The 23,069-nt window shown below is 33.0% G+C and overlaps 1 protein-coding gene and 1 pseudogene across 6 annotated transcripts in view; one reads left to right on the plus strand and one right to left on the minus strand.

The window, feature by feature from the left end:
* Nucleotides 1-23,069, minus strand: part of LOC145241561 (mitogen-activated protein kinase kinase kinase 7-like) — a 621,914-nt gene that overhangs the window by 557,100 nt on the left and 41,745 nt on the right. For all 6 annotated transcript variants that reach the window (XM_080104629.1, XM_080104627.1, XM_080104631.1 and 3 more), the window contains exons 5-6: nucleotides 15,025-15,149; nucleotides 12,694-12,822 (exon numbers count right to left, since the gene is read on the minus strand). In XM_080104629.1, coding sequence (XP_079960755.1) covers nucleotides 12,694-12,822; nucleotides 15,025-15,149 — 254 coding nt within the window. The remainder of the gene's footprint in view (nucleotides 1-12,693; nucleotides 12,823-15,024; nucleotides 15,150-23,069) is intronic.
* Nucleotides 2,907-3,040, plus strand: LOC145241877 (U2 spliceosomal RNA; annotated as a pseudogene).

Consider the following 23,069-nt stretch of genomic DNA (forward strand, 5'->3'; position numbering starts at 1 on the left):
GTACAACATTCGGGTTTGTATTACTGTACACATAGATTCGAAAAAGTTGTCAAAAAACAAATATATAACAAATAAATGTTATCAAAGGCAAGATAAGTTACTTTTCTACCTAACTGGATATATTTTTTGTGTTTTTATTCAATGTAACATATTTATTCAGCTCGAAAAACATGCAGTGTTTACCGATGTATTGGAAAATTCAAAATGGCGGCAGACTCTCTCTTAAACACGGTAAGTTCGGGAAAAGGTGTTATAAATAATAAACTAAACAAAATACTATTAAAAAAACACCGAATATATGTCAACCTATGTCACGGTAATATATATTGAGCAAATTCCTAACAGTATTTTGTCTAGTTTATTATTTATAACACCTTTTCCCGAACTTACCATGTTTAAGAGAGAGTCGGCCGACATTTTGAATTTTCCAATACATCGGTAAACACTGCATGTTTTTCAAGCTGAATAAACATGTTAAATTGAATAAAAACACAAAAAATATATCCAGTTTGGTAGAAAAGTAATTTATATTGCCTTTGATAACATTTATTTGTTATATATTTGTTTTTTGACAACTTTTTCGAATCTATGTGTACAGTAATACAAACCCCAACATTCCTTGATTCGTCTGTGTGTAAAAACTTCACCTAGAGTACAACATTCCATAATGCGTCTGCAGAAATACAATTTTAATACAAGGCAAAATTTGAGGCAAAATACTGCATGTTGTTAAGACACTCAGCCGTGCGGTACAAAAAAAGAATACACCAGAAATTAACTACTTTGTGCACTTCGTAATGTCTTTAATCCATGTTAGTGACAAACGTCTATGACCCTATCACTTCCCGGTAATGTCCCGAGAACACAACCAGCTTCCCAGGGGAATAAACAATAGCCAACGATAGGCACATGGAAACATCACCGCAACGGGTCAATATATTGTCGGCTATAAGTGGCTGGCATGGGTCACTTCTTCATTGCATCATACAGGCATCTTTCCATCGTCGGCATTAATGGCATGTTGGAATTTAACGCTTATACAAAAATAGCGAACAAATGCATTTTTATAAAAATATAAATTTATTTAAGATTTAACAATGAGGAGCATATTTTCATAAATACATAAATTTATTAAAGATTTAACAATGAGGCGCATATTTTTATAAAGACCAGTTGAAATCAGACGCATGCAGCTAAAACTGCTACGTCGCATCCGCCGATCCCAGAATGAAAGCTTTAACTATTTTAAGACAATAGAATTATATTTAATATTTAATTCTCTCTTTTTTCATTGAAAGAGAGAGAAAGGGAATGAAAGAGGGAAACAGAGAAAGAAATAGAAAGAGCAAGAGAGAGAGAGAGAGAGAATGTTTCATCGCACATATTTTGTTTTTCAAATGTCAACATAGCTTAACTTTTATTGAGCACTGGATTCATAAACACCTGTCAATCTTCGTGTGCCAACAGTTTCAACCTTTAAAACATGTGTCCTCACTGAAATATGTGCAGACCAAGTTAGGCACAAGGTTTATTAATGTAGAAGCCCCCAGCTCCCCCAAAAGGGGTGCTTTCCATTGTGCCACAAGTCGACAACAGCTGACAACTGAAAAATCTAATGATGAAACATTGCAACAGCAAATTATGGTCAAATGACCCGATCACCAACACAACCTCAACACCAGTCTTCATCTTTACTTTAATTATCGAGATGACCTGTCATACCAGGAAGGGTTAATATTAAAAGGCCAATAGTTACACCAACCAAAATGGGCTCCTTCAGTTTTTGACAGACCATGGATATCCACGAAGGGATGTTTGCGCGTTAAATTTTTGTAGCAGGTAGTGTGCAATCTCCAACCACACCTCTCCTCAGTCGACATTGTTAAATACCAGTGTCTGTACGACTGGAAACAAATGCCGAGATAAGCAGAGAGCACATGCAATGCCTAGAATTCCCAAATGGTTACCCATCTGGTGCTAACCAGGTTCAACGTTGCTTAACTTCGGTGATCTGATGAGAACCGGTGTGTCAACACGATTATGCCGTAGATATTAGCAGAAATGCATAGGATTTTGGATCTGAGAGTTGGAAAAATAAATCCAATGTTAGGCAAGCTCTTTTTGGTTGAACATGAACAATGAAATAGACGATAATATAAAAAAAAAAAACTGATTCATGTCAACGCTATAAGCAATCAATGAAGTTCAGAGCCATGGATGTCACATGATAAAGCAGACCAAGGTTGGCACAGACTGCGAGGAAGATTATCTAAGGTACTGGATTACTACTCAAATTATTTGAAATTACTGACACAACTGCACAAACAGTGATAACGTAGACAAAACATTTTCTCCAAACATTGAATACCTAAATTGGTAATCCTTGATAAACGGCCCAGCAGAGAGGGATGGGTCTCCAATTAGAGCAGGCAATCAATTTGATTAAAAATAACAACTTGGTAGATTTCACCGATTTCGATGACAATAAAAATATGGGTTGGTTGTTTTTGTTTTACGGCATATCAACCCTTTTCAGGATATTTAATGCCGAATCCAGTTATTTTGAAAAAAAAAAAAATTTTTAATAGAATATATTCGCTTTTTTTTTTTTCAAGTTGGTTTCTATTTAACCCATAGTTTGGACCCTAGCAGATACTACCACTCTGGGTTAGAGTGGACCTGGGAGCAATGGCAATTAAATTATTATAAAGGGTGGCTCCACACTCCCCAATGCCTGCAAGCTGGGGCCTCACCATCGGATATAGTTTAAGGTCATATACAGGACCTATAAAATATGGGAGTGTGAAACGTTCATTGAACATCCCAGTCAACATCACATGATATACCGGACCAACCTTGGCATTAGGTTGGCCCAGACTGCGGGGAAAATTATCTAAAAGTACTGGATTACAAACTTGGCCTTTTGGCCAAGATCAAAGTGTAGTATCTGTTCTTAAGATGCGGCACTTTCATTTCTCGTTCTCTTTCATTGGAGGAGAAATCCTTCACGACTGAGACAATTTTTATTTTTGTACCTTTTCTCCACGTTAAAAAACGACCCTGGTGTCTAACTCTGCCCCGTGGGGAGGCATTGCAAATAGGTACTCAAATTATTTAGAATTCATCCAACTTACTGACACAACTGCAAAAACAGTGATAATGTAGACAAAACATTTTCTCCAAACATTGATTACCTAAACTGGTAATCCTTAATAACGGTCCAGCAGGGAAGGATGGATCATCAATTAGAGCCGACAATCAATCAATTGGATTAAAAATAAAAAAGAATTTGGTCGATTTCACCGATAAACAAACAATAAAAATATGGGAGTGTGAAACGTTCATTGAACATCCCAGTCAACATCAGGTCTCCCTGCTTATAATCCCTTTTAATAAAAAAAACAAAAAAACAATTGTGTCTCCTCTGTATATATTTATTTATTTAAAATTATAGAAAATTATTTTTTTCTTGAATTGTGTTTATTTTTTTTAAATTCTATTGCTTTTGTCAATGGTGCAATAGAATTCAATTTTGGAACAATTCATCTAAAAAAAGAAAAAAAAAAAAAGTCTTTTTTACTTTAGAACATCAATTAATCAATTTTTCGTTATCAGACGACTTCATATTTTTGTGCGTGTGTATATAAAGTGATAATGTACATACGAACACCAAATTACAAGGATTATTCAATTCAAGTGGTGTTCTGACATTGACGGTTATGGCTCTCCAACTATCTCTTTCCCTCAAGGCATTCATGAATTCATTGTTGTTCACTATTTTTTTTATGTTGCTCAAGTGTTCAGATAGTCAACGTATGTTTCTTGCTGTCATCCTCTGCTTCTTCTACCCATGATTTTTTTCTGTCAAACTATTCTATTCCGCTTTTTCTGTAGACATGGCCCAGGAACCTCATTTGTCTTTTTCACACTGTCCTTATTAAAGACTTTTCTGTGTTTGCCATTTCTAATACCTTTCCATTTGTTTTCTTTTCTGTCCAAGTTTCAGTTGCCTCTAGTCTCTTCCTTGTGCTATTAGTGATTGTACAGCGCTCACAACCATATAAATCGTATTCGAGTATTCTGAATTTGGTGTCTATTTTAATGTTTCTGTTGGTCATGATTGATGACAGTCTCTTCTTGACAGCGAATTTGGCTGCAGCTAAATTACCGTTTTCATTGGGAGGAAGGGGACCATTAAAAGTTAAAATTAGATTATTCATTAAGATAAAAAAAAATAAAAAGAAACAATAACGAAATAAAGAATAAATAACAGGGGAGATAATTTGTTTACAGCTTAATTTTTGAGGATTTTCTGTAAGAAAGTCTTACAAGGGAAGTAACTCTTAAATGACTAAATTTAGAATGCTTGGCCTCGGTTAGGAGCAACTCCAAAATGCCCACTCGGCCTTATCAATTTTTTTTTCTTTTGTCTCCGACCTTTCCGAGATCGTATTTATTTTGGCAAGACATCACCTACTCTGAAAATTCCTCTCCCCACCTCCGTTTTTAATCCTTTTCTCTCCCATTTAGATCTCACTCCCACTTAGAGATTGGCCTGCTTGTTTTCAATTCAAAACAAACTGAAAAACGTTCTCCCTCAAGTCAGGACTGTACCCTAATCAATCGTCTCTGATAGTATAAATGCAGCACTCTTCGATAGTAACGCTCAAATGCATCTGTTTGTTGACTTTAATAGCCACCATAAAAATTGGTTTCTCAGGCACAATACTTATAGCTTCTCTAGAACCCATTCCCTTACACAGGCAGTCATGTTCCTGACCCATCTCCCAGATCGTGAAGACCAGCAAGCTTCACTGCTAGACTTATTCCTTACTACAGCACCTGAGGATTGTGTGGCTAATGCCCAGAGTCCACTTGGAAATGCAGACAATCTAATGGTATCAGTAGAAATCACCTCTACAGATTTTCACAAGACTTATTATTTTGAAGCTCTGTCCTTCAGACGACAAATATAGAAAGATTTGCTAAAATATTAATTCTTTCACCCTCAACTGGGCCCTTTTCTACAGGGAGGAGTCGCTTTTTTCGCTTATATTTTCGAAATTTGGTGATGGACGCAACAAGCTTTTTTTTTCCTCCTTCGCAATATGGGTTAAACCCTGCCTACTACCACTTTCCCCCCCTCAACACACACCTCCAAAACACCCAGGCAACGCTGGCCACCCAGGCTAGTCTATAAATATAAAAGCGAAAATGTATGTATGTATGTGTGTGTGTGTGTGTTCGCTTTTTCTGTGTGTCTACAAAAGGCTTTTTTCAGAGAAGCGGTCGCTCGCCTAACAACTTTTTAAAACTTTATATCACATGTAAATCGTAATATCTCAGAGTTGTCAACGGAGCTCGCCTGTCTATTTAATTTGCTCGATTTCGGGAAGATAAATATTCAATATTTGTCGCTCGCCGCATGTGGGTTAGTCTTTTTCCTATAACATCTTGGGGGGAAAAAAAAGCGTTCAGCAGTAAATCAAATACTATCCCGCAGTCAAAGTTGACCTCATTAACTCATTAAAACGGGCACCTACCAAATCCAAGTAATTAAATAAATTCAAACGTGTTTCCATTAGCATCTCGCGGTGGGGCAATGGTTAACGTCTCAAGTTTTTTTTTTTTTCACACTTGGGAGGAAAAAAAAAAGCGTTCAGCAGTAAATTAAATACTATCCCTCAGTCAAACTTGACCTCATTAACTCATTAAAACAGACACCTACCAAATCCAAGTAATTAAATAAATTCAAACGTGTTTCCATTAGCATCTCGCGGTGGGGCAATGGTTAACGTCGCAAGTTTTTTTTTTTTCACACTTTAATTTACAACTTTGCCTCAACGGTTCGGGTTCGATCCTCATACTTACTTTTTTTTTTTTAAGCCCCCCCTCCCCACCCCCGGAATTTCCACAAACACCTCCAAACACCCACGCAACGCCGGGTACCCTTCGCTAGTCTATTCTATAAAGGGCAAAATGGATACAAGCGTTTGTGTATGTCCACAAAAGGCTTTTTGCATCGAGATTCTCGTGTCGCTTATATACTGCGAGAAGTTTTCGCATACTTCCTAGATCGTAATATGTCGCATTTGCAAACAGATATCGTTTATCTTTTTTTTGGATCGGGTTAAACAAAATTCCCCACCATGGTGTCATGTCGGCTGTTTGTTTTTCTTTTTTGTATAAATAAAGTGAAACTATTCGAACACAAACGATAATGTCTGGTTTCGCCGGGGTAGTATCTGTTCTGTAATTTGTCCTCGGTTAATGTAGGGGAAACCCTTCATACAGACAATTACTATTTATTTGGATATTGCCAGAATGTCCCTTTTTGGAGGAGCTGGTTTTTCCCCCCCTCCCCCAATTAAATGACCTTGTGTCTAATTTGCTTTCATGGGAGGTTTAAAAGCAACACCATCTTTTTTTGATTGGCTATGTTAAATTTGAATGCTTCACACTTCCGGTCTAGAGTAGCGGTAAGACGTCAGATTTTCTTTCACTTTCTTTTCCTCCTTTGCATCACGGGTTCGAGCCTGCCTGCCTACTACCACTTTTTTTTTTGCTCAACACACACACACACACACACACACGGGCAATGCTGGGCACCCAGGCTAGTCTATAATATAAAAGTGAAAATGTGTGTTTATGTGTGCGTTTATATATATCTGGTAAAGGCTTTTGAAGAGGGGGGGGTCACTGTTTCTTAGAACTTTTTATATACATCCTAGATTATAATATCTGCAATTTATGATACGAGGTCGCATCTATCTTTTATTTGAGTCATTTTTATATGCTATTTTCACAGTATTTCCTGGTCTCTGTGTGTTTGTTTGGCTTTTCCGTATAAAAAAGCGAAACTGAATCCATAGCAAACGAGTCTCCCTGGCACTCGTGTTGGGAGGTCCAAGAAAAGCAATAAGCTTTGATCAATATGGGCAAAACCCGTCATATCAGACAATTGCTATTCATTTGGACATTCCCCTTTTTATGGGGCAGCTGGTTTTCCCCAACATCTTGAGGAGCTTGCAGCCAAAGTTAAGTGCGGGATTTCATTCCCTTATTGCGGAATGTTTGACCTCATTAAATTTACGCACCTGTTACATAACTTTTTAATCGTTTAATTTCAACCATTCTCAATTCCACTGCCACGTAGTGTTGCAGTAAGTTATCAAGGCTTCAGGTTCGAGCCTACCTGCCTACCAAAACTTTTTTTTCTTTTACACCTGGGCAACGCTGAGCACTCACACTAGTCTATTATAAAAAAAGGTAAAATGTGTGTGCATGTGTGTTTGTATGTCTGCCAACAACTTCCGACAGATGCGCCGGAACATGATAAAATTATTATTTTAAAGCTCGATCTCTGACAATAAATATAAAAAAATTGGCTAAAAACATTAATTTCTTCACCCTCAACTGGGCAGTTTTCTACAAGAAGGGGTCGATTTTTTCATCGACATTTTCACGTCATTGTCTCCGTTAGATTGACTACCCTTAATTCCAATGGTCGCGACTTCTGGTTTCGCGATGGACGCATCAGCTGACAAAGTTTTTTTTCAAGTTTTCTTCCTTTACATTATGGGTTTGAGCCTGCCTGCCTACTACCACATTTTTTTTTCACGCCTCTCTCCACCCAGTTGTTTTGATTCCCGCCCCCCCCCCTCTCTACACGACTTCTCTACATCCGGGCAACGCTGGATACCCCCACTAGTCCATTATATAAAAGACAGTGTGTTTGTGTGTGCGCCAAAAACTTTTGACACATGCGACCAACAGCGACAAAATTGGTATTGTTTGAAAGGTCAGTCTCTCTGACAACAAATATCCAAAACTGGACCGCCTTTTCACCAACATTTTTGCAAACTTATTCACATCTTATTTCGAACATCAGCGATGTTGTATGTCGCAATGGGCGTGGAGGTTAAGCAGTTGGCTTTTTATCACCTTTCTTCCTCCTTTGCGTTACAAATTCGAGCCTGATTACTTCTTTCTTTTTTTTTTTTTTACAGCATTTTGAAACATTTTTCTTTAGGTCTCCATTGATCGATACCCTTACCATAAAGCCTCTCCACACCGGGGCAATGGAACACGTGCATCAAGTCTGTTGCCAAGGTCGCTGTAAAGATGGTGGGATCCTTCTACCGCTCCAGAAGATATCTCACTACTGATGCAATTCTCTATCTATATAAAAGCCAAGTACGTCCAAGGATGGAGTACTGTTACCATATCTGGGCAGGAGCTGCTAAAAACAGCCTATCCTGCCTTGACAGAGTACAAAATAGACTTTGTGGCTTAGTGGGGGATGCCCTTTTCTCTACCCTGCAACCTCTCTCCCACAGAAGAGACGTTGCGAGCCTATCCTTGTTTTATCGTTATTTCCATGGCAGGTGCTCGTCTGAACTCCAATCTCTGGTCTCCCCTCGCCAAACTTTCACGAAAAACATCCGTCTAGCTGAATCCACTGTGAAAAATTTCCCCCACTCTATATCTGTGCCTAAATCAAAACGCGGATTTCATGAACAAAGCTTCTTTCTTAGAACTGCATGCCTGTGGAACTCTGTTCCGTCTGCCTGCTTCCCACCGGACTACAACTTGGATGTCTTCAAGTCCAATGTTAACAAATTCCTAATGAACCGCCCCCTTAAGTAAACACTTCAATAAATCTCCACACTAACGTAATGTACTTGCAATAACCCTTATCCCTGAGTGGCTTCTGGGCCTTGATAAGTGGTGATCACTGTGTAAAAAAAAAAAAAAAAAAAAAACACCGGGTACCCCTGCTAGTCATGCCTAAAAGTGGGTTAATATTATAACTTTCTTATCTATATGTCAGGTTAGCTCAAACAGTAAGGAATGTGGCGCTACATGTTTTGGTTTAGATTCTAGCTGATGGCACCAAAGTGTTTTTGTTTTTTTGTTTTTTTAAATTACTACTATAAATTAGGTACAATATGATATTCAATAGAGAATTGGCTCTAATCATAAATGGAAAATCTACATGAATGAAAATATATCCAGCGTATTTTACAACTGGCAAAGTTGAACTATCTATATACAGTAACGTCCAAAAGTATTATTTATACAGAAAGGCATTACCGTACATATGCACACTTTTTTTATATATACATATGCCTATAAGGTTAGGAACAGTACATAGGGCCCGAGCAAAGCCAGGCTGAACTGCTAGTATATATATATATATATATATATATATATATATATATATAATAAATTCCACAGCCAAACAGCGTTGCAGCTCACAAGAGCCATGACAGTCAACAAACGGGAAGTCCAAGACTCGAGTTTCGCCCTCATTTGGGCTCATCAATTAGACACATCCAAACTCAGGATTCGAAACCCGAGCCTCTTGCATGCGAGGCAAGCACTCTACCAATTGAGCAAACGCCCCGCATACAAGAATTTCTATTAACCAACACAGATCAAGCAAACCACACCGAAATCCGACTGTGAAATGAACCTACTTCGTCTCGCATGCAAGAGGCTCGGGTTTCGAATCCTGAGGTAGGATGTGTCTAACTGATGAGCCCAAATGAGGGCGAAACTTGAGTCTTGGACTTCCGGTTCATTGACTGTCATGGCTCTTGTGAGCTACGACGTTGTTTGGCTGTGGAATTTATTATATACAATCTCTCATATTCTGAAAATTCTAATATACATATATATATATAGTAGTGTCCAAAACTAAGGTACAAAATTTTAAAACCTTGGCTAGAAAACATTCCAAATACCATGACGCTTTTGCCCCCAAACTTGACAGTTGTCTTTGTACACTTTGCACTTAATCTTTCACCAATATGTATCTTTACATTGTTTTTTTTCCATTATTTCCAAATAAATTAAATTTGCTTTCATCACTGAAAAATACTCTTGCCCAATTTTCATGTCCAAATTACATACCTGTTTGCAAACTCTAATCTCTTATTCTTCCAACTAACAAATGGTTTCTTCCCTGGGGTTCGATTAAACAGCGCTATTTCTTGCAGTCTTCTAGAAACAGCCTGTCTTTACATTAACACAAGTACTGTTCATAACCCTTTTAATTTCGATGCAAAACTTAAAATGGTCCTTTAATGACATATGCTGCATTATTCGATCTCTTGCCAAAATTTTGCGGGGTCTGCCGGATTAAAAAAAGCACTATTGCCAGTATCATTGTAGGATTTAACAACTTTGCCTACAACACTCTTAGAACGTTTCACTTTCTCTGAAATCTCTCTAATGGTGTGCTTTTCCTTGCGTAGCTTTACAATAGCTTGTCTCACAGAGCAGAGTAATCAAGTTTTTGGTGCTTCGCCATGGTGCCGGCTAATGCAACGTTTACAAATGACTTCTTTAGAGGAAATAAAAAATTTTGAATATAGCATACTACCAGGTGTCAAAATTTCAGCTTTTCACAGTTGTTATTTCTAACAAATATTAGGTTTTAAAATTGTCCCTTAGTTTTGGACGCTAGTGTATATAAAAGGCAAAATGTGCGTATTTGTGTGTCTCGCAAAACCTTTTGACAGAGGCGACGGATTGTCGTGAGATAAGTATGATTTTGAAGCTCGAACCTTTGGACAACAAATATTGAGAAATTGGCTAAAAACATTAATCCCTTCACCCTCAACGGGACACTTTTCTACAGGGAGGAGTAGCAAAAAATCATTCCTTCATGACGATCTAGGCAAATACGCATGCGAAATGACGCCGGTCTTTGAATTAGTTTAAATATTATAAAAAGCAACTGATTTGCTCACGCAGTCATGGTACAATGGTAAAAGTGGCAGTATTGTAATCTTTAGAGTGCAGGTTCGATCCAAGGTATCAGATAAATTTTTTTCGATTTTTTTAACTTTTAATATTGAAACAAGGGTTATTTATGCCATTTTTCGTGTTCGCTGTTTCATTTGTTTTTTTTAAGTTTTAACATAGTTTGTTTTGCATCACGTTCGCGTTTTTTTTTGTTTTTTCCCCCCCAATTTTAAGAAATTTTAACATCATTCATTTGCATCACATTTGTTTTTTTGTTTTTTTTTTTTTTTTTTGCTGGTCCCCCCCCCCCGATTTTCTAAAGTTTTAACATTACTTCACTTATTCTTTATGTTCCAATTTGTTTGGATTTACCCCCCCCCTCCAACACGCTAGTATATAATATAAATCTCACCTGTCTGTTTAAATGTATGCATGTCTGCCTAAAACTTTCGACAGAGGCAAGTGATTTCCCCAAGATCGATATCGTTCTGAAGCTGACCCTTCGGACAACAAATATAGAAAAATTGGCCCAAAACATTAATTTGTTCACCCTCAATATGGCAGTTTTCTACAAGGAGGGGTCGGCTTTTTTTCTTTTTGCGTCATCATTTTTGCAAGTTATCATATCGATTGGAAGGACTAATTTCAACGTTCCCAACTTCTGGTCATGTCATGTAGTAGCGGTAAAACGTCAGATTTTTTTTTCACTTTCTCTTCCACGTCACGGGTTCGAGCCTGCCTGCCTATTCCCACTTTTTGTGCTCAACACACCCCGCTAAACACCCGGACAGCGCATGGCACCCAGGCTAGTCAATATATAAAATGCACATGACAATAAATTATGCACTTTCCTTTGAATTTTGCAGGATATTTTTCATGAATTTTTAAATATAGAATGAAATGTGGATTCTAAACATAAGGTTTAGTAGTTTTATATTCTTATTTACATCATCATTACAGGATATAAAATTTGGTAAGGAGAGGTGCTGTATGTACCGCGAGGTAAAATACCAGGTTGAGAAACTGGCGCAGGGTAGATGGCACTATCCTAAGCCGTGGTAGGCACCCCATCTAGTGATGGCGTCACGATAAAAAATACGCTTGATAGTCCTGCCAAAGCATCAAGTATTCAGCTACCGACAAGATTTGAATTACACTACAAACTCATGTAATGAGTTCAATCTTGGCTGCGGCCGCACTGGATGGTTGGATGGATAAAATTTGTGAAAAACTGTTCATTTTGAGTCCAGTATTTTAGTGAATTTACAATATTTTCATTACAAAAAGTTGAAATATCATCATGCATTTTTGGCTGGTGAATTTCTGTCGCATTCAGAGTGCAGAAACGTAGCCATAATTTGATTGACGACCCACCCCTCACCCTTTCTTCTTCACTGCAGCCTCTCTCTTACAGACATGATATTGCTAGTCTCAGTCTCCTCTTTTTATAAATACTATTATCACATATGGTATTCATAATTGTCTAAACGATTCCCTGCTTCCTTTGTTCCAGCTTGTTTGACTTGTTGATCTAGTGGTCTTCAACGAATTTGCTTTTTTTATACCTTATTGTAACACTGCTTCTTATTCCATTAGCTTCTTTCCAAGAAGCGCAGGCTTGTGGAGCTCCCTTTCTGCTGACTGTTTTCCTTACAATCTTGTTAGCTGCTTACACCAAGTAGCTTCAAACTTTGTCTCAAGTGATTTCCATTGAAAAATTTGAATTACGGCATATCAACGTGTTACAGTTTCTGAATTTTTGAAACAAAGATTGTTTATTTGTATTATTTGGATTCTTAAAAATTTATTCTTTCAAAAGGAATATAATATTCCTTTTGAAAGAATAAATTTTTAAGAATTTTACCAGTAAATTACACAGATTACAAAAAGCCAGGTGGAATTAGCAGGGGTCTCACTAATAAGAAATAATTTACTTACCATTGTGCACGGCCCACATAATTCTAAAAGCAGGCCCTCCCATTTCATCGAAGGGTTTCTTTCTTGTTAGAACTTCCCATAAAATGATGCCCCAACTAAAGACGTCACATTTTTCGGTGTAATTGCAGCCTGAAATCAAGAAACGAGTAAAAGTCATCTTTACAATTCATTAAATTTTGAATTTATCTGAAGAGATTTAAACAGAAGATCAGTTTAACGCGTATAATTTTGCTTTGTTATATTGTGCCTGTTGCTTTGGTAAGAGTGTCCTGGCAAAATTAACATTAATGGACCAAATTCTGCAGAAATGACACAAGACATTATCAAATGAAAGAATGACAAATTTTATTATCTGCTATTCATTATGACTTGGTTAAATACCAGACTGACTTATCTCCCCCTGCTTTTTGCGTATTTCCATTCTCATCGGTGATGAATCAGCAAAATATGAAAACTAATTTTTACTTTTAATTAAAATTATACTCATTTTTTTTTTTCCTATTTTTTCGCGAAGGTAGGTTCTTATTTTTGCCTAATATGTAAGTTTATCAAAGAATTTTTATTTAGAATGTGATGTTTGTCCAGTACTGTACAAGCACCCATTTGTCCACGAAATACACTCGAACTGTTTTTGTCGATTTGAAATTTTATTTTCTAAGTGAAAAACTGTTTTTAGAAATCTTTATTCAGAATAACGACTTTTGCTGTTTATAACTTGATTCCATCTATCAACAAGCTTGTAAATGACGACACTAAAAGACGTTAAATGAAAGAACGACAAAGTTTTTCATAGAAAATTCATTTTATTCAAAAGTTATTTTCTTTAGATAATAAAAATGAAAAGTTGGAAAATATTGAAAGTTTAAAGAATTTGAGGAACTTGCGGAATGTTATTCTCATCTTCATAATTCGTGTTCTTTCTATGCGTTTTGGCCAACTTATCCTATGGCCTTCTTCAGGTGATTGTTAACAACAACGGGATAAGAATGCTGAATCCCTTAACTGTATCCTGAGCAATTATTGCCCCCCATAGTTTTGGTTGTCTCAAAACATTTTTGGCCAACTCATCCTCTGGCCTGCTTTAGGTAGGATTGAAACCGCTATCTTCAGACAATGAACCAGAGAGACTCAACGCCTCTTGTTGGAGTTAACCACCTGAAGAAGGCCAGAGGATAAGTTGGACGAAACAACAATGATGAGGAGTATAACAGTCCGCAAATAAACAAACAAAACAAAATAAATAAATAAAAAAAACAAAAAACAAATCAAGAAAACAAATAAACAAAACAGACCAACAGACCAAACAAAAACAAAACAGACCAAAAACAAAACAGACCAAAAACAAAACAGACCAAAAACAAAACAGACCAAAAACAAAACAGACCAAAAACAAAACAGACCAAAAACAAAACAGACCAAAAACAAAACAGACCAAAAACAAAACAGACCAAAAACAAAACAGACCAAAAACAAAACAGACCAAAAACAAAACAGACCAAAAACAAAACAGACCAAAAACAAAACAGACCAACAAACAAAACAGACCAACAAACAAAACAGACCAACAAACAAAACAGACCAACAAACAAAACAGACCAACAAACAAAACAGACCAACAAACAAAAACAATAGACCAACAAACAAAAACAGACTAAAAAACAAAACAAAAACAGACTAAAAAACAAAACAAAAACAGACTAAAAAACAAAACAAAAACAGACTAAAAAACAAAACAAAAACAGACTAAAAAACAAAACAAAAACAGACTAAAAAACAAAACAAAAACAGACTAAAAAACAAAACAAAAACAGACCAAAACACAAAACAAAAACAGACCAAAACACAAAACAAAAACAGACCAAAACACAAAACAAAAACAGACCAAAACACAAAGCAAAAACAGACCAAATAACAAAACAAACAAAAACAGACCAAATAACAAAACAAACAAAAACAGACCAAATAACAAAAACAGACCAAATAACAAAAACAGACCAAAAAACAAAAACAGACCAAAAAACAAAACAGCAAAAACAAAACAGACCAACAAACAAAACAGCAAAAACAATACAGACCAACAAACAAAACAGCAAAAACAATACAGACCAACAAACAAAACAGCAAAAACAATACAGACAAACAAACAAAACAAAACAGACCAACAAACAAAACAAAAAAATAAATAAATAAATAAATAAATAAAAATAAATAAATAAAAATACATAAAAATAAATAAATACATAAAAATAAATAAATAAGTAAATAAATAAATATCCAAGTTGAAGCCCAAGCAATGTTTTTCTTTTGAAAAAGGAGGGGGGGTGTACTTACCTTCAAAAACTTCTGGGGCCATCCAAGCAGCACTACCCTTATTGTTTGTCATGTGCGTCTGAAATTCACATGCTGTACCGAAATCACAAATCTTCAGCACAGTTCCACCCATGATCAACAACAGACTAAAAATAGAAAAGCATTTGGTTTTTCTTTTTAATTATTTAAAAAAACACAAAATAATCGACAGAGTTACATGAACGAAAAAAAGTAATTAAAAGAGGAAATTAATTGACCTTTATCTCTGCACATGTACATAACATCTGTAAAAAAAAACATAAAACAGATTTTTTATTTTTAGTATCAAGAGAATTTTTTTATTTATTTTTAGTATCAAGATTTATTTTTTTTAGTATCAAGATTTATTTTTTTATTTATTTTTAGTATCAAGATTTATTTTTTTATTTATTTTTAGTATCAAGATTTATTCTTTTATTTATTTTTAGTATCAAGATTTATTTTTTTTATTTATTTTTAGTATCAAGATTTATTTTTTTTTATTTTTAGTATCAAGATTTATTTTTTTATTTATTTTTAGTATCAAGATTTATTTTTTTATTTATTTTTAGTATCAAGATTTATTTTTTTATTTATTTTTAGTATCAAGATTTATTTTTTTTATTTATTTTTAGTATCAAGATTTATTTTTTTATTTATTTTTAGTATCAAGATTTATTTTTTTAATTTATTTTTAGTATCAAGATTTATTTTTTTATTTATTTTTAGTATCAAGATTTATTTTTTTTATTTATTTTTAGTATCAAGATTTATTTTTTTATTTATTTTTAGTATCAAGATTTATTTTTTTAATTTATTTTTAGTATCAAGATTTATTTTTTTATTTATTTTTAGTATCAAGATTTATTTTTTTATTTATTTTTAGTATCAAGATTTATTTTCTTATTTATTTTTAGTATCAAGATTTATTTTCTTATTTATTTTTAGTATCAAGATTTATTTTTTTATTTATTTTTAGTATCAAGATTTATTTTTTTTATTTATTTTTAGTATCAAGATTTATTTTTTTTTTTATTTTTAGTATCAAGATTTTTTTTTTTTATCTATTTTTAGTATCAAGATTTATTTTTTTTATTTATTTTTAGTATCAAGATTTATTTTTTTTATTTATTTTTAGTATCAAGATTTATTTTTTTATTTATTTTTAGTATCAAGATTTATTTTTTTTATTTATTTTTAGTATCAAGATTTATTTTTTTTATTTATTTTTAGTATCAAGATTTATTTTTTTTATTTATTTTTAGTATCAAGATTTATTTTTTTATTTATTTTTAGTATCAAGATTTATTTTTGTTTTTTATTTTTAGTATCAAGATTTATTTTTTAGTATCAAGATTTATTTTATTTTTTATTTTTAGTATCAAGATTTATTTTTTTATTTATTTTTAGTATCAAGATTTATTTTTTTTATTTATTTTTAGTATCAAGATTTATTTTTTTTATTTATTTTTAGTATCAAGATTTATTTTTTTTATTTATTTTTAGTATCAAGATTTATTTTTTTTATTTATTTTTAGTATCAAGATTTATTTTTTTTATTTATTTTTAGTATCAAGATTTATTTTATTTTTTTATTTTTAGTATCAAGATTTATTTTTTTTTTTATTTTTAGTATCAAGATTTTTTTTTTTATCTATTTTTAGTATCAAGATTTATTTTTTTTATTTATTTTTAGTATCAAGATTTATTTTTTTTATTTATTTTTAGTATCAAGATTTATTTTTTTTATTTATTTTTAGTATCAAGATTTATTTTTTTTATTTATTTTTAGTATCAAGATTTATTTTTTTATTTATTTTTAGTATCAAGATTTATTTTTTTTATTTATTTTTAGTATCAAGATTTATTTTTTTTATTTATTTTTAGTATCAAGATTTATTTTTTTTATTTATTTTTAGTATCCAGATTTATTTGTTTTTTATTTTTAGTATCAAGATTTATTTTTTAGTATCAAGATTTATTTTATTTTTTATTTTTAGTATCAAGATTTATTTTTTTATTTATTTTTAGTATCAAGATTTATTTTTTTTATTTATTTTTAGTATCAAGATTTTTTTTTATTGATTTTTGGTATCAAGATTTATTTTTTTATTTATTTTTAGTATCAAGATTTATTTTATTTTTTTATTTTTTTAGTATCAAGATTTTATTTTTTTATTTTTTTTAGTATCAAGATTTATTTTATTTTTTTTTATTTTTTTTAGTATCAAGATTTATTTTATTTTTTTTAGTATCAAGATTTTATTTTTTTTATTTTTTTAGTATCAAGATTTATTTTATTTTTTTATTTTTTTAGTATCCAGATTTATCTTATTTTTTTTAGTATCAAGATTAATGTTATTTTTTTTTAGTATCAAGATTTATTTTATTTTTTTTTTAGTATCAAGATTTAGTTTATTTTTTTTTAGTATCAAGATTTATTTTATTTTTTTATTTTAGTATCAAGATTTGTTTTATTTTTTTATTTTTTTTAGTATCAAGATTTATTTTATTTTTTTATTTTTTTTTAGTATCCAGATTTATTTTATTTTTATTTATTTTTTTGTTTTTGATTCACAACTTTTTAATAAACAATCGAAGGATAATTAAGTCTTTTTTTGTTACATAGGTTTCACCACTTATCAAGGCCCGGAGACCACTCGAGGATAAGGGTTAATGAGTGTACAGTAGTCTATGGAATAAGATCGTAGTAAATGTTACATTTAATAATTCTTAATTCTTTTTTGGTAGGCATTTTAGTTTTTAAATAATAAAACAATTGTTTATCTGTTATCCTCATTTTCATAGTTGTTTCATCACGTTTCGATAAACTCATCCTCTGGTCTTCTTCTGCCGAGTCTTAATTGTATCCACAATAATTACTGCCTTACTGTTGTCTCATCACATGAGGGTAACAGTCCATAAACAAATAAATAAATACACAAATCATTCATCTCAAAGAATTCCAACAATAAAAAATAATTATATATATATATATATATATATATATATATACTAGCGAGGGGTACCCGGCGTTGCCCGGGTGTTTGGAGGTGTGTGTGGAAACTCCAGGGGTGGGGGTTTAAAAAAGAAAAAAAAAAATGTTTTGGTAGGTAAGTATGAGGATCGAATCCGAACCCTTGAGGCAAAGTTGTAAATTAAAGTGTGAAAAAAAAAAAAAAAAAAAAACGTGCGACGTTAACCATTGCCCCACTGCGAGATGCTAACGGAAACGCGTTTGAATTTATTTAATTACTTGGATTTGGCAGGTGCCCGTTTTAATGACTTAATCAAGTCAAGTTTGACTGCAGGATAGTATTTCATTTATGCAGGAATGCTTCCCAAGATGTTATAGGAAAAAGACTAACCCACATGCGGCGAGCGAAAAATGTTGAATATTTATCTTCCCAAAGTCGAGCAAATTAAATAGACAGGCAAGCTTCATTGTTAACTGTGAGATATTAAGATTTATATGTGATATAAAAAGTTTTAAAAAGTTGTTAGGCGACCGACCGCATCTGATAAAAGCCTTTTGTAGACATACAGAAAAAGCGAACACACATACATACATTTTCGCTTTTATATTTGTCGCTAGAAACAACATTAAAATTAAGAACACTAATCTTTCCTGTTTTAATCGGTCAGAAATCTTTCTAGACTGAGGCAATTAATATGCATAATTAAAATCACATCTTAAAAACAAGTTTATTCATATAAAATTTTCTTTTTTGCATCATTTTGTCAATATATTTCTCGTCTTCAGAGAAATCCTTCCAGACTGAGGCTATTTTCATTTTTGTTCCGATCCAAAGGGCTCCATTTTCGGAAGAACAAGGTTTTTCCTACATTAAAAACTGATCTTGGAAGAAATTTTTAAAATGATACGCTTAATTAAAATCAAACTTTCGGCCTCCTCACAAATTGGCAATGGGACAGAAGATCGGTTTTTAATTCATGCCAAGTCCAGCGCCCCAGAGAGATACTCTGAATTGGTACGGAAATTAAAATTACCTCATTTTTAAAGGAAAGATGAAGTGCAGCATCACAAAAAATTTTAATAAACTAATTTTTACATATTTATAGTTATACTAGCATTTCAGCCCGGCGTTGCCCGGGTGTTTGGAGCAAAAAAAAAAAAAAAAAAAAAAGAGTAAATTTTTTTTTAATTTGACCCCTATTATGACCCCTTAAAATTTATAGTTTCGGGCTCAAATCACTTTATTAAATTAGATCCAGGTTCAAGGAACCTATATCTAAAATTTCAAGTGTCTAGACCCAAAATTGTCGAAGGAGTTTGGTAGAGTTCTTAAAGGTCAAATCATTGAAATTTGACCCCTTAACAGCCAAATTTCTGGCTGACACCCGTCACATCGATTTTCCCAAATCTCAGTACCCGGTATTTCAAATTTCGAGTCTATAGACTAAAAATTGACAGAGTTATTGCGTAGGGAAATGTACACAGACAGACAGACAGACAGACACGTTCACTTTTATAGATATATAGATTATTTTTTGGTAGGTATTTTTATTTTTAAATTAAAAAATCAGTAATATTATTTGGTAGTTGAAAAATCAGTAATATTATTTGGTAGGTATTTTTATTTTTGGATTGAAAAAAATTTACATTATTTTTGGTAGATATTTTTATTTTTAAATTAAAAAAATTATTTAGATTATTTTTAGTAGATGTTTTTATTTTTAAATTAAATTATATTTTAAATAAAACAATCAGTAATATTTTTTGTAGGTATTTTTAAATAATTCTTTTTTTTAAATAAAAAAAAAGTCAGTTATATTATTTTTTTAAAGGTATTTTCATTTTTAAATAAAAAAAAAATCAGATTTATTTCAAAACTTATTTAAAATATTAAATATTAATTTTTAACACAAAGGTCATAAAATTGATAAATCAAAATAATTTTTAATTTCCTAGCTGTATTGCCTTTAAAATTATTTACTTCGATAACAATGACTACCTGTATTTTATTTTATCTACTCATTTTCGGCTTAAGCAGCCATTTTTATTAGACACTTGGTAACATTATGGACTTTCATGCAGCTGAAGAAAATTTCTACATTGTTCAGACAACGTCGGTCGCAAATGAGTAGTTAGAGCAAAAAAGATTGTTTCCCAACTTTATTACCTTTAAATTAATTTATGTCAAGAATAGTAAATAAGTTTACAATCGGTTCATGTCATTTTTTGTGTGGATTATTCCATTTGAAAATTAAATATTTCTACATTGTCATAAATATGGGTTCCGAACAATGTCGGCCGCAAACGACCTTCTGGAAGTTGTTTGAATAATACAACTAGCGCATTCATTGCAGCCAGAGGAGATTTTCTACAGCTTCATGTGTGTACTATCAAGAAAAGTGCTTCTACAAAAAAAAGTCTGGAAACTTATTGAATGCACCATGTATATTTCACAAAGGAAAAACATAAAAAAATGCCAAGAATAGTAAACAAGTTTACAATCATTATTTTTTTGTGAATTATTCTAAGTTTGAAAATTAAATTCTCATATTGTCGAAAGTTTGGAAAAGAAGGGAACAAGAATTAAAAGCTTGTTTCTGTCGGATAATTTGTACTATTTGAACGATTCTTTCTCAGCTTGGATAATTTTATGTTTCATACAATGTAACCTGACCTTCTTGAGGTGCATCTTATCAAACATGGATATTAATCAGAATTTCAAACTAACAACCATCTTAATTTTTTTTTTTTTTAAATCAGAATTTTGGTTTCATCAGTTCTAACAGGTGACGTTAAGAAAAAATAAAAATTACATAAGATGATACTTAGATGATACTACCTCATCGTTTTTCGTACTTTTTAGATATTTTCATTACTGCGACATGACAATTCAGTACATACCACTGGTTTCACTTGAAATTTAGTATTTTTAATTTCGCTATCGATTTTGCAAGATTTAAAAAGGTAGATAACTCGATTTCTCCAGCCCCAGAGTCAGAGTTATCTCCCTGGTAAAAAATTCAAATTCATTTTTGGATTCATTGAGCGAACTTAAATAATTGTCCTAGTTTATTTTTCTCTCCGCGAGAGCAAAATTAAACATAAATTCGATTATTAATGTAGAAACCCCAGTTAGGTACTTGATGACGAATGTGGACCCTGCGCAAATGTTTGTTTTCCAATAACTGCTTCCTGACGGCACATGCGCAGAAGGTTTTCAGGGTTTGTATTACTGTACACTGTACACATAGATTCGAAAAAGTTGTCAAAAAACAAATATATAACAAATAAATGTTATTAAAGGCAAGATTAGTTACTTTTCTACCAAACTGGATATATTTTTCGTGTTTTTATTCAATGTAACATGTTTATTCAGCTCGAAAAACATGCAGTGTTTACCGATGTAAAATTCAAATGGCGCCCGGCACTCTCTTTAACATGGTAAGTTTGGGAAAAAGGTGTTATAAATAATAAACTAGACAAAATACTATTTAAAAAAAACACCGAATATATGTCAACTTATGTCACGGTAACATATAATGAGCGAATTTCTAACAGTATGTTGTCTAGTTTATTATTTATAACATCCTTTCCTGAACTTACCGTGTTAAACAGAGTGTCGGGCGCCATTTTGAATTTTCCAATACATCGGTAAACACTGTATGGTTTTGGAGCTGAATAAACATGTTACATTGAATAAAAACCTGAAAAATATATCCAGTTTGGTAGAAAAGTAACTTATCTTGCCTTTGATAACATTTATTTGTTATATATGTTTTTTTTTGACAACTTTTTCGAATCTATGTGTACAGTAATACAAACCCGGTTTTCATTGGGTCATTTATCCATTGAATTACGTCAAGTACAAATTGGAATCAACAGCTAACTTATATCGAAACTAAATTTCTTTCGCTTTTTTCGTGCGCTATTTTATTACTGCATTTCTTTCACTTTTTTTTTTTTTTTTTTTTTTTTTTTTTAATCGAGAGTTTTTTTGTTTCGACTTTTTTTTTGGGGGGGGGGGGTAAATTTCATCCATGCTTTTATTTTGTGCTTGTTTTTATTTTATTTGTATTTCATTTTAAATTTATTTTTATTGTAATTGTTGCAATATTTTGGACCTATAATGGGGTATATATTTAATTGCCGCCCACATCGGCAATATTTGGCACAAGGCCTGGAAAGTGGGATACCCGCAGGCTCCCCTAAAGGAAGGGCACTCCTGCAATTTTAAAAATTGCCTGAGTAACCCCGTCTGCATTCCCCGGTCGGGGCGCCTCAGGCAGCAAGCAATAAACTTGCCCCACCGGAAAGCCCGGTGGCAAGGCCTGGGAGGGTGGACCTCCTAGGTATTACCCAGGCGGTGTACCTCAGTCCAACAGGTGGTGGGCCGGTTCCCGGCCCCTCACCTGTTGGGCTGAGTGTCAAGTGACGAATCCTTGACATGTACTACCCTGTCTCCCTGCAGCCGAAGCCGCTAGGAGACACATCCCATCATAAGAGGCTTATAATGGGGTATGATCCCACACAGTCAGACGATTCTATTTATAAACGATGCTGCTAGGAACCGACGAATTGAATTAATTCACGTTCTGCTACCAACCAATCAGAAACCAGAATTGCTCCATAAATATTAAACCTTTTCTGTAGCAATTACGCCTGTTTTTTCCGTCTCGACACGGTAAGAATATTTTGCTCTGTGGAACTGTCTACTGCAAACCAGTCACCTCTCAGGACTTGTTTAGAACAACGAACCATCGGAAACGTTTCTGAAACTAAACATGGCTTACACTTCTAGAGTAATTCATTTTAAATTTATACCTTCTGCACATGTTCCGTCAGGGAGCAGTTATTGGAGAGCAAATGTTAGCAAACGTTTGCACAGGGTCCACATTCGTCATCAAGTGCCCATAATTATTTTAAAAAAAGGGGAACTGAATTAGGAAAAGATAAAACGTGCCACAATTAAGGATTTCTCCTTCGAGAACAAAAGAGATACACTGCAGTCTGTTACAGTGGCCCCTCTACATACGAGACTAATTCGTTCCCGGATGGAATTTCTCGTGTCCCG

Source organism: Euprymna scolopes, chromosome 20 (assembly GCF_053919585.1).
Source record: "Euprymna scolopes isolate OS-2025 chromosome 20, ASM5391958v1, whole genome shotgun sequence".
Lineage (NCBI taxonomy): Eukaryota > Metazoa > Mollusca > Cephalopoda > Sepiida > Sepiolidae > Euprymna > Euprymna scolopes.